The following is a 12653-nucleotide window of genomic DNA, read 5'->3' on the forward strand; positions in this document are numbered from 1 at the left end:
CTCCTCTTTGTGGCTAACTTGGGCACAAAGTTACAAGCAAGAACCTGGCTTAACCTCAACATTACCATTTCTCCTTGCACTGAAATGAATGGTAATATTCCAATGATACATGTGATTGAGGAGGGCACTAAAGACTTTATCAATCAGCTCAATAGGACTGCTATCATTTGATTTCATATTTACCTCTCCAATCATAACCAGAGCAACTTCAGCACTGGTTTCTCCTTCCTGCCTTATCAACATACTGATGCTTGGTAATGTCAATTGACAATAAGGGTCAGCTACCACATTAATGCTGGCAACAGCCTATCGACCACTGATATTGCTTTCTTAACAGTGCGGCTTGAAATGAGCCACAATCTTGTCCAGCTAAACATCTCGATGGTAAAGTCATTGTGTATTGCACCCATTGTGAAATTTGCATCCTGGCTACCAATTACATCTCTTCACAGCCTTGGCATCCTATTTTACTACATTTTCTACCACAATCAGTGCCTTCTCCCACCTGCAGAACACCACCTCCCCTGCCTCAGCCCACCTCTTGTTCAAACGCTCGTTTGCCACTTTGCCACCACCAGAACCAACAACTCCAAAGGTTTCTTGGCCAGTGTCTATCAATCTCCCTGCATAGATTTCAATTCATCAAAATCTCTGCAGCCCAAATTGTATATTCCACAAATTTCTGCTCATTCATTAACCTGCTTTGTACAGGATCAGAAGTAGGCTATTCAGCCCATTATGTCTGCTGTGCCATTCAAACGGATCCTGGTTGATCACCTACCTCAATGCCACTTTCCCACACCCTCTATATGTTGCGTGAAGTCTTTAGGCTTCAGAAACCTCCCAATTTTTATCTTGAACATGCTCGATGATTGTGCTTTTTGTCACAACTTAACTGGGAAGAGAGTCTGCTGATAATCGTGCACCACTTTTCCACAAGCCACCACAAAATGTATAAAATCCCAATTAGACCATTAAGATGAGCAATTTGCCTAACTGACTGCCATCAGGACAAAAGTAATTCACACCAGATTTTGTCATTAACAAAAAACAGCTCCACTTATTGCAACACAGTTAACTTCAACAAGAAAGAAAGGATATTTAATCCACTATTACCTAAATCGAACCTTCAAAGTCTATAAATACACATACACACAATTCCAATTTAGACAGGAAAAAGAACAACTGTTTAACAGAGGTACTCGGGTGAAAAAGGATACAAACAGGGTAATAGCATTCCAAAGAACAAAAGGCCAGACTTCAAAGTTGGGTTAAATTGGTTTTGTTACATGATTTTTAGCACTGTTGAAAGTTGCAGTCTGTCGGTTGATGGCCATTCTTTAATTAGATGGTTGAATAAGTGGAATTGATATTTTTATTTTAGAAAGATTTCTAAGTTTTGTTACTTTTTCAGCATTTTTCTCAGACAGAAAGAGATACAGATGGATGTTTTCTAGCTGTAGGCTCTAGAAGTGTTCCTTCATACCCTGACACTTGGTTTCTTTTAAAACCACGAGAACTTAACCTGAGGTCTGTTATTAAGCAAAATTTCCATAACTCAGAACATCTCCCTCCCATACTTCAAAAAATAACACTGTATATGAAGTGCGATAGCAGGAATTGCAGATGCTGGAATCAGAGATAACAAAGTGTAGAGGTGGATGAACATAGCAGGCCAGGCAGCATCAGAGGAACAGGAAAGCTGACGTTTTGGGTCCGAAACCGAAACGTCAGCTCTCCTGCTCCTCTGATGCTGCCTGGCCTGCTGTGCTCCTCCAGCTCCACACTTTATCTATTGTATATGAAGCATGTGACTTCAAACTGCAAACCTCTCCTGGCATTTCGGTTATAGCAGCCCAATTTCCATTTTGATCTTTAGTTCCAAAAGAAAATGTGGTGCTTTACAGTTTCCACAGCTCTCTGGGATAGAAAATTCTGAAGATTGACACCATTATGAATGAAGACATTCGTCCCCATCTCAGTCATACATAGACTATCGCTTATCCTAAAATTATGTTCTCTGGCTCTAAAATAAGCAGTTAAAGGAAACATAACATCTGTACCCAGCTTGCCACAAGCTGCAAGAATTTACTAGGTTTCAAAGGGGTCACGTTTCATTTTTTGAAATGCTATGCAATACAGAGCCAGGTTCCTCAATCTCTTATAAACAATCCAATTATCCCCAGCATTAATCAGATGAATCCCCAATGCATTATATCAACCTAACATCCCCTTAGATAAAAGGATCAAAATGGTACATGCAGGTGAGATCTACCAAGGCCCTACAAAACAATCACAAGACAACTTCTCACTTGCACTCAAATCTTCTTTCATTTAAGGCCATCGTAATGTTTATTTTCCTAATTGCTTGCTTCGTTTGCATGCTAATTTTAAATTACTCAAAAACAAATATACTCAGGTCCATGTGAACACTGTAACAAGGTATTTGCACTGGCAAAGTTTGCACGTATCAGTTAAAGATGATGACATTTTCCCTTAGGGATGCAGTACAACTACCTAAGTACTGAAAGCACAGAGACATCCTGCTCAAGATCAAGGACTTCCAAATAGAACAGAGTTGCTTATTCATTTGAAGGTGCATTGATTACCAGCATAGAGAAATGGCAAACTTCAAATTTACTGTGAATCAGATAGACATGATTTATGGAAGCACATGGGGCATTTTGTGGGAAGAATCTCAAGTCTCTCAGATTAGTTACTGAGCAATATTAGTTGATAAGTTAACAATAGTGTGGATTACTGTGAACCTAGCCATCTCAGTTTATAGTCTTCCATCTGCCATACCATTTTGGAGCCTATTCCATGCCAAGGTGACCTTAAACATTGTTTTCAAAAAGGAATAAGGGCACCTGTTGATTCACTGTGTTTTGTGGTTTTCTCCCCCCGACTTGCTTTGCGATTGTTCCTTTAAAATTTAGAGGACTTGTTTAATTAGTTTTACTTGCCTCATGACAGGGCTGTTTCATTCTACAAGTAGCTCTGTTCTGATGCGATTGATGAATAGGCTATGCTGTTCAGATAACACAAACTTTCTGTACAAAACATATAGTGCTTTCCCTATAATGCAATTTCCCATGGCGACTTTCTACAGCACAGGGTCACACAAGAACACAACTATTGCATTATAGGAGAACTATCTGTGCACTAATACAGGAAAATGAAAGAAGCATTACCAGTACATTCTAAAGAAGTTGCTTTTTTATTACATGCTAAGTCTTCACCAGAATATTAACTTCTTGACCATCAGCTAATTTGCTGAATGTAACAATAAGTTGTATGTTAAAATGGATGTTGAAATCATTAGAAAGCAACAAGACCTTTACTCACTTGCGCCCAACATGCCTGGTTAGCCGCACCATGAGCAGGCGAGCCTCCTCCGAACTTGACTGTGTGTTCTTTACAAATGAAATAGGTTTCTGCAAACCATGCTTTTCCAAAATTTCCGCCACACTGAAGTAAATAATAACAAATAGCAAGTTAAAGTAATACTTACAATATTCAGTGTAACTTTTTTTTCTGGCAGGGATAAAGATGACAGATTTAGGAAAGTGGGAAATATGAGCAGCAGGTAAGGACTGGCCCAGGTTCGTATAGAAATTCCCTCAATGGATCACAACGGACCCTACTCTTCCCCTAGTTATTCTCTTGCTCTGTACATATTTTGGGTATTATTTTATTCTCCCTGCAATGCTTTCTACTACACTCGTTGCATTCCTAATTTCTTTTTCTAAGTTCCTCCCTACTCCTGTCATATTGAAGCCTCAGTATTTGTCATAAATCTTTCTTTCTTTAAGTCTAACATTAGTGTCCCCTGACATCCAGGTTTCTTGGTTTTGGACCTCTCTTCATTTTTACAGAACAAATCTGCATTGAACTCTTGCTCTCTCTTCCTGACACCACCACTTGCTTCTGCTCACCCACCCAAATTACTCTGACACATTTTTGCCTGAAAATAGTTACTCCCTGTCCACATGGGCCAAACTGTATCTTATTTTGGTAAAATTAGCCTTCCCCCATTTTGAACTTTTATTCCAGGGACATCTTTATCTTTTTCCATAATTAACCTATCTAACTAAGTTACAGTCTCAATCTCCAAAATGCCCCTCTACTGACAAGTCTTCCACCTGCCAGGGATCATTTCTGATCATCAGGTCCAGAACTGCCCTCTCCTTTGTTGGGTTTTCTACTACTGGCTAAAAAGGTTTTCTCAGACACAATTTAAGAATTTGCTCCTTTCCCATCTTGCTAACAAACTATCCCAGTTAATGCCAAAAATAGAAATTGCTTAAAAAAAAAATCTGGTCACGGTTGGCAGGATTTGTGGAGAGAAATCAGAGTTAATATTTTGGTTTAAGTGACCCTTCCTCAGAATTGATGGCAGCTAGGAAAATGTTGGTTTAAATTCAGAAGCTAAGTGGAGGGAGGGGGCAAGGAGTAAGCAATAGGTAGGAATAGAGCTCAAAGAAGGAGAAATGCAGTTAGACAGACAAAGGAGTGGATATCGATTGGACTAGAGGATGCATAGCTGTTAATGGGGACTGTTAGTGGCTAACAATGGGTGGTGTGTTATAACAGACTATCCCAATTGATACTTGGACAATTAAAATCACCCATAATAACTGACTTATTGTTAGCACAATAAAGAAGAATATCAAAATTCAGGTAACACAGGTGTGGCCACAATTTAGAGAGAAATGAGAAATGACAAAGGCATGAAGTCACTTGTACGAGTGGTGTACAGGCTTCCGAACAGTAACAACATGGTAGGGTGGAACATAAAGGAAGAAATAATGTGAGCTCGTCAGAAAGACATGAGGATAGTCATGGGAGATATTAATCTCACTCGAAGTGTCAGATAGACAAAATAAGCTCACATGGAGTAGCCCTACAATGCTTTTGGGGTAGCTTTTCAGAAGACTACGCTTTGGAGCTGGCGAGACAGCAAATTATACTAAAGCTGGTATTGTGCAATGAAGTAGGATTAATGAGTGAACTCATAGTGCAGGTATCCCTCAGTAGCAGCAATCATAATGTGAACGAATTTAACATTATTTTAAGAGAACAGTGGGTCCAAGACTATTTCTTAAGTAGTAGAATTATCGCTGTAGGACAGCAGAGATGACTGAAGTGAATTGGCAAACTACTTAACGGATAAATCAAGAGAGTTGCAGTGGCAGATACTTTAGGAGATATTTCAGAATACACAGATACATTCCAAACAGTAAGAAAAATTCTAAGGGAAGGACCCTAGATATGTTAAAGGTAGTCGCAGTTCTTTGAAGAGGTGACAAAGAAGATTGATGAAGACAGAGTGGTTGATCTTGTTTATATGGACTTCAGCAAGGTTTCACCAAGGTTACACATGGTGGGCTGGTTAGCAAAGGATCCAGGGGATACAAAATTGGCTTGACAGTAAGAGGCAGAGGGTGGTTGTAGAGTATTGCTTTTCAGATTGGAGGCCTATGGCCAGTGGTGTGCCACAAGGATTGGTGCTGGGTCCATTGCTTTGCATCTTTGTATAAATGTCTTGGATGCGAATAAAAGCAGGAATGGTTCGTAAGTTTGCAGATGACACCAAAATTGGTGGTGTAGTGGACAGTGAAGGAGGTTATCTCAGACTACAATGGGACATTGATCAGGTGGGCCCAGGAGTGGAAGATGGAGTTTAACTTAGATACACGTGAGGTGTTGCATTTTGGGAATACAAATCAGGGTAGGACTTATACATTTAATGATAAGATCTGGGAGTGTTGCTGAACAAAGAGACCTAGGGATGCAGGTGTATAATTCGTTGAAGGTGGAGTTGCAGGCAGAGAAGGTGGTGAAGACAGCATTTGGCTTCATTGGTCAGTGCACTGAGTATAGGAGTTGAAACTACATGTTGCAGCTGCACAGGATATTGGTGAGGTCACTTTAAAATACTGTATTCAATTCTGGGGTCTCCCTGCTACAGGAAGGATGCTATTAAACTTCAAAGGGTTCAAAAACGCTTTCCAAGATTGTTGCCAGGGTTGGAGGATTTGAACTATGGGGAGAGGCTGAATAGGCTGCGGCACTGAAGGCTGAAGGTATGGATAGGGTAAACAGTCAATATCTTCTTGTCACAATCGGGGAGTCCAAAGCTAGAGGGTGTAGGTTTAAAGTGAGAGGGGAAAGAGTTAAAAGGGACCTGAGGGGAAAGAGTTAAAAGGGACCTGAGGGGAAAGATTTAATGGGGACCTGAGGGGAAAGATTTAAAAGGGACCTGAGGGGAAAGAGTTAAAAGGGACCTGAGGGGAAAGAGTTAAAAGGGACCTGAGGGGAAAGAGTTAAAAGGGACCTGAGGGGAAAGAGTTAAAAAGGACCTGAGGGGAAAGAGTTAAAAAGGACCTGAGGGGAAAGAGTTAAAAGGGACCTGAGGGGAAAGATTTAAAAGGGACCTGAGGGGAAAGATTTAATAGGGACGTGAGGGGAAAGATTTAAAAGGGACCTGAGGGGAAAGAGTTAAAAGGGACCTGAGGGGAAAGAGTTAAAAGGGACCTGAGGGGAAAGAGTTAAAAGGGACCTGAGGGGAAAGAGTTAAAAGGGACCTGAGGGGAAAGATTTAATAGGGACCTGAGGGGAAAGATTTAATAGGGACCTGAGGGGAAAGATTTAATAGGGACCTGAGGGGAAAGATTTAATAGGGACCTGAGGGGAAAGAGTTAAAAGGGACCTGAGGGGAAAGAGTTAAAAGGGACCTGAGGGGAAAGAGTTAAAAGGGACCTGAGGGGAAAGAGTTAAAAGGGACCTGAGGGGAAAGAGTTAAAAGGGACCTGAGGGGAAAGAGTTAAAAGGGACCTGAGGGGAAAGATTTAAAAGGGACCTGAGGGGAAAGATTTAATAGGGACCTGAGGGGAAAGATTTAAAAGGGACCTGAGGGGAAAGATTTAAAAGGGACCTGAGGGGAAAGATTTAAAAGGGACCTGAGGGGAAAGATTTAAAAGGGACCTGAGGGGCAACTTTTCCATGCAGAGAGTGGTACGTGTATGGAATGAGTACCAGAGGAGGTGGTAGAGGTTGGTACAATTATGACATTTAATAGGCATCTGGATGGGTACATGAATATAAAGGGTAGAGGGGGATACGGACCAAATGTTGGCAAATGGGAATAGATCAGTTTAGAGTATCTGGTTGGCAGGGAGGAGTTGGACCAAAAGATCTGTTTCCATGCTGCATAACTCCATGATTAAACAAAAAGCACATAATTCTATTTGGGATCGAATTAATCACATGGAAAATGGTGCGTTGACTTTGAAAAGTCAGCACTGATTTCTAAAGGGGAAATCATATTTAACTAATTTGTTACACAGCTTTTGAAGAGGTAACAATGCGGATCAATGAGGTTAACACTGTTGATGCGGTATACATGGGTTTCCGGAAGGCTTTTGATACACTTGGAGTGCAGACAGCAGTAAACTTGGAAGAATTGTAAACTGTGAGGAGGAGAGAGTGTGGAACTCCAAAAGATATCAGAACCGGTGAATTAAGTCGATAGATGGCAGATGAAGTTCAAAGCAGAGAAGTGCGAGATGATATACTTTGATCGAAAGAATACTGGAAGACGATATAAAAAGGGGGTGGCACAATTCTAAATGGGTTGTGAGTGAACATATGTTGAAGGTAGTAGGACAGGTAGAGAGAGCAATCAATAAGGCATAAAGTGTTCCCAACTTTGTTAATGGGGCACAGAGTATAAGAATAGGAACATGATGTTGAACTTGTTCAAGACACTTATTAGACTTAATATGGAGTACTGTTTACAGTATGGATGCACATTATAGAAAGATGCGAATGTATTGGAGAGAGTGTGGCACAATTTACAACAATATTCCAGGAATGATAAACTTCAGTTGTGAGGATAGAGTGAAGAAGCTGGGACTGTTCTCTGAGAAGTGAAAGAAGCTCAGAGGAGATTTGATAGAGATTTTCAAAATTACGATTGGGCTAGATGGAATAGATGGGGAGAAGCTGCACTTGCTCATAAAAGGAAAAGAATGAGAAGGCATAGATGTAAACTGATGCACAAACAAAGCAAGCGTAATGTGAGAAAAAAAAACCTTTACAAACAGTGAGCAGTTAGGCTGTGGAACGTACTAACTGGAAGTGTGGAGGAGGTAGGTTCAATTGAGGCATTCAAGGCAGCACTGGATAATTATTTGGACAGAAATGGCAGGAATTTGTTAATAGGTAATAGAACAAGTGTCGACACTATGGGTTGAATGGCCTCTTCTGTATGGTCACAATTCTATGATAGTTTACTAAGCCAGGTGGCAGAAAATGAAAAAAATTAAATTTTTACAAACAATTTCCATAAATATTTCAAAGAAGAATTAACAAAGTGACAGTTGTCATACAAGTAGTGAGTCTGAAGCATTAATAATGGAAATAAGGAGATGAATTGAGCAGGCAATTTGAATGACTCTTCATTATAAAGAAAGTAAGAAGTGCCCAGAAGCTGCAATAAATCAAAAAGAAAATAGAAGGGAGGCAGTAACTCAGGAAAATGACAATCACCGGTGAAATGGCACTAAGTTGATGGAGCTACAGGCTGAAAAGGGCTTGGGTGCTGATAGACTTCATCCCATTTTAAATGAAATGGCTTTCCTTAAAAGAGAGTTTAGATGTTGATATTAATTTTCAAAAATCCCTGTGATTCAAAGTTGATCTCATTAGATTGGAAGATGCAAATTTAATTCCTTTATTCAAAATGGGAGACATATGCAAACAGGGTGCTGGAGGAACAGGGAAGAAGCCATAAAGCAGGGCAGTTGGATAAGTTCAAATTAATCATTCATAGCCAAATGGTTCTATGGAAGATAAGAACATAAGAACTCGGAGCAGGACTTGGCTATTTGGCCCGCTCAAACCTGCCCCGCCTTTTAATAAGATCATGGCCGATCGTTTTGAGACTCAGCTCCACTTACCCGCCCACTCACCAAAACCCTCAAATACTTTACTGTTCAAAAACTTAACTAGCCTTGCCGAAAAAAACGTTCAGTGAGGTAGCTTCAACTGCTTCACTGGGCAGGGAATTCCAGAGATTCACAACCCTTTAGGTGAAGAAATTCCTCCTGACCTCAGTCCTACATCTGCTTCCCTTTGTTTTAGGGCGATGTCCTCTAGTCCTAGTTTTACCTGCTAGTGGAAACAACCTCCCTGCCTCCACTTTATCTCTTCCTTTCTTAATGTTATGTTTCTATAAGATCTCTCCTCATTTTTCTGAATTCCAATGAGTATAATTCGAGTCTACATAAATCATTCTGAACCAGTCTACTGGTGTGCTTTGAGGCAGTAACATGGACTGTTGATAAAGTTACACAACATCCCAGTAATGTTATATTACAATTTGTTGCTATGGACTTTACCCATTTAAAAACTTATCTCCATGGCAACATGGATCAAATGGATCTTGTAAACAAGTAGAACTAGCAATTAGTTATTCTTAAGACCTCCAGCTCCACAATTTGAATTAGACAATTTAATTGTTACAAAACCTGACTTCTTAACTAAGAACATCTTGCACTGGGCTGGATAGAAATTTGTAGCTGAAGGTGAGGGCACAGTTTTTGTGCTCGATCTAAATACCAACAAAATGGGCAAGGACGTTCTGTGTAGAGATTATGAGCAGCGAGGGGCTGAATTAAAAAGCATAACTTCAAAAAGGTAATAATCACTAGACTACTTCCTAAACCACAAGCTAATTGAAGTAGGGTAAATAAAATTAGGAACCTAAATGTATAGTTCAAAGATTGATGCGAGAGAAATGAGTTTTAATTCAGGGTCAGTGATACCAGCACTGGGGAAAGTGGAAGCTGTACTATTGGGATAGTTTTTGCCTATGCTGTGCAAGGATTCTAGCTTGCTCAGAGGAAGGACTTTACATAAAATTGTCAAGGCAAGTGATTTCATAGGGAAAAATATGATAAATTACAGAGAGAGGACAAGGCAAGATAGCATGGCAGAAATAAGGAAAGTAATAATCCAAGTGCAACAGAAAGGAATTGAGTGTACAAACCTAAGTCTGTACCAGCAGACAAGCCTAGAGGTTGTGAAAATAGTCGAGACAGAGCAAAAGGCATTCTTTCTGAATGCACACTATGTTCTCAACAAGATAGATTAATTGACAGGACAAATGAAAGAAACAGTTATGATATAATGCCATTTTACGAGGCGTGGCTTCAGGGTGACCAAGGCATAGAACATTTAAGAAATTTGAAAAGGCAAGTGATGAGTGGTTCATGAATGAATGAAAAGCTCAGTGCATCAGTGAGAAAGAATCTTCGATCGGAAGATCAAGATGTAGAATCAGCTTGGATGGATCTCGGAAACAGTAAGAGGCAACAAGTCTTTGTCGGAGATGTTTTTACAGGCCACGAACAGTAGCAAAAGTATAGGGCACAATAGAAATCAGGAAACAAAAGATGCAAGGATAATATGGTATTTCTGCTGCATGTCAACATATAGATTGGATAAACCTAATTAGTACTACTACTGTGGAGTAGAGCTAGTACAAGTACACTTGTACTAATCTTGGAACATACCTGAGGTGGTATTCCCGAACAATATTTTGAGGGACCAACTTGAGAAGAAACTATGTCAGATTGAGTATTTTGCAGTGAGAGTGAATTAATAGTCTCATTTTAAAGAAATTTTGGAGGGAGCAGTGGCCATAGTATGACAGAATTTTATCTGCATATGAAAATGTTGTGGCTAAATCAAATATTAAAGCTTTGAATCTAAACAAAGAAAACTACACAGATAAGTGAGGCAAATTTGCTATGGTAGATTTAGAAAACGCATTAACCAGGCATGATGGGAGACAGACAAATGCTGGCACTTAAGGAATGAATACATGACTTATAACAAATTTATATTCCTTTGAGGAACAAAAACCTAGGAGGAAAAGTGGTACAACTAGCAAGAAAAAAAAAACTGCACTTGCGCAAAGGAGGCAGCTTTCAAGGCTGCAAAAAATAAGTAGTAATTCTAAGGACTGGCAGCATTTATAATTCACCAAAAGGTACCAAAGAAGAAAAAGAAAACAATGTCCAAGTAAGCCAGGTAACAAGCATAAAAAACAGATTGCACAAGTATATAGAAAGGAAACAATTAGCAACAGCAACGTGGGCCCACCACAAGCAGAATTTATAAATGGGGTAAGAAAACGGCAAAGCAGCTAAACTTGGCGTCTGTCAACATAAAGGGAATATAAAAATGCTTTCTAAAAATGCCAGAGAATCAAAGATCTGGTGAGAATGGGAAACTGAAAGAAATTACCGCAAGTTTAAAAAACATCCTGCAGAAATTAATGAGACTGCAAGTTGATAGATCCTCTGAATCCAATGGCCTACACCTCTAAGTTCAATGGCTGGCTGTGGAGATAGTAGATGCATTGGTGGTCAATAAACTCTGGAATACTGCCAGTGGATTGGAAGGTAGCAAATCTTATACTGCCATTTCAGAAAGCAGGGAGAGAGAGAAAAAAGAAACTACAAGCATGTTAACCAGCTATGTAGTAGGCAAAAATCAAGAATCTATTGTAACAGACAAGATAACTGGATGCTGAGACAATTGCGGTGGGATTGGGCATGGATTTATGCAAGGAAAGGCATGTTTGATAAACCTCTTGGAAGTGTTTTGAGGGTACAATTGGTAGAGCCGATAGAAGGATAGGTGTAGTTGGATTTTTATACATAAATGAGTCAGTAACATTAAAGCATATGGGATTGCGGGTATTACATTGACAATAATTGAAAATTGGTTAATGGACAGAGCAAGGAGAATTAAATGGATCATTGTCAAATTGATAGGTTATGACTGGTGAGATTCTGAAAGGATCCACAAGGGCCTCAGCTATTCACAATCCAGGTCAACAATTTGGAACAAAATCGGAAATTGCTGGAAAAACTCAGCAGGTTTGGCAGCATCTATGAATAGAAAGCTGAATTAATGTTTCAAGTCCAGTGATCCTTCTTCAGAACAATTTAGACATGGGGACCAACTGTAATATTTCCAAGTTTGCTGAAGATATAAAACTAGGTAAAAATGTAAGTAGTGATAACAATGAAAGAAAACTTCAAAGGAATTTAGACATATTAAGTGAGTGGATAAGAACATAATGGACAGAATATAATGTGGATAAATGTGAAGGGCCCTGGGTGCCTTTGTGACTCCGTCACTGAAAACAAGATTGCAGCATGAAGCAAGCAGACTCAGAAAGAAACTGTCATGTCACAATACCACAGTATTTCAACGCGTGTTATTCATATTATGCTGCACTCAATTACTGACAATATATTTCTTTGCAAGTTTTTAGCTTTGGGCATTTCTTTAAATGGACACATACAAATCAGAAAGGAAGATGTCTTACCTCAGATGTTGTTCCAAAAGGTCAACCTGATCATGTAGAGTTTTAGACATTTTTGTTTCTGGACTGTGATAAAAGCACAACAGGAAAAAAAAATGTTTTTATACCTTTATTTAATATGCTAGCAACTTTTGGCTTAACAGGTAAAATGACACCACTTTTACTTTGAGCTCTATTTAATATAAAATTGTAAAACAATTACCTAATCGATAGGAAACAAACAAAAACAGAAATTGCTGACGAA

General features: G+C 39.4%; 1 protein-coding gene across 1 annotated transcript in view; it reads right to left on the bottom strand.

Moving 5' to 3' along the window:
* The window catches only part of nbas (NBAS subunit of NRZ tethering complex), a 238312-nt gene that overhangs the window by 135507 nt on the left and 90152 nt on the right, over positions 1–12653 (bottom strand). The window contains exons 27-28 of the mRNA XM_048530416.2: positions 12413–12475; positions 3349–3471 (exon numbers count right to left, since the gene is read on the bottom strand). Of these exons, the coding sequence (XP_048386373.1) occupies positions 3349–3471; positions 12413–12475 (186 nt within the window). The remainder of the gene's footprint in view (positions 1–3348; positions 3472–12412; positions 12476–12653) is intronic.

The sequence above is a fragment of the Stegostoma tigrinum genome, chromosome 4 (genome assembly GCF_030684315.1).
Source record: "Stegostoma tigrinum isolate sSteTig4 chromosome 4, sSteTig4.hap1, whole genome shotgun sequence".
NCBI lineage: Eukaryota > Metazoa > Chordata > Chondrichthyes > Orectolobiformes > Stegostomatidae > Stegostoma > Stegostoma tigrinum.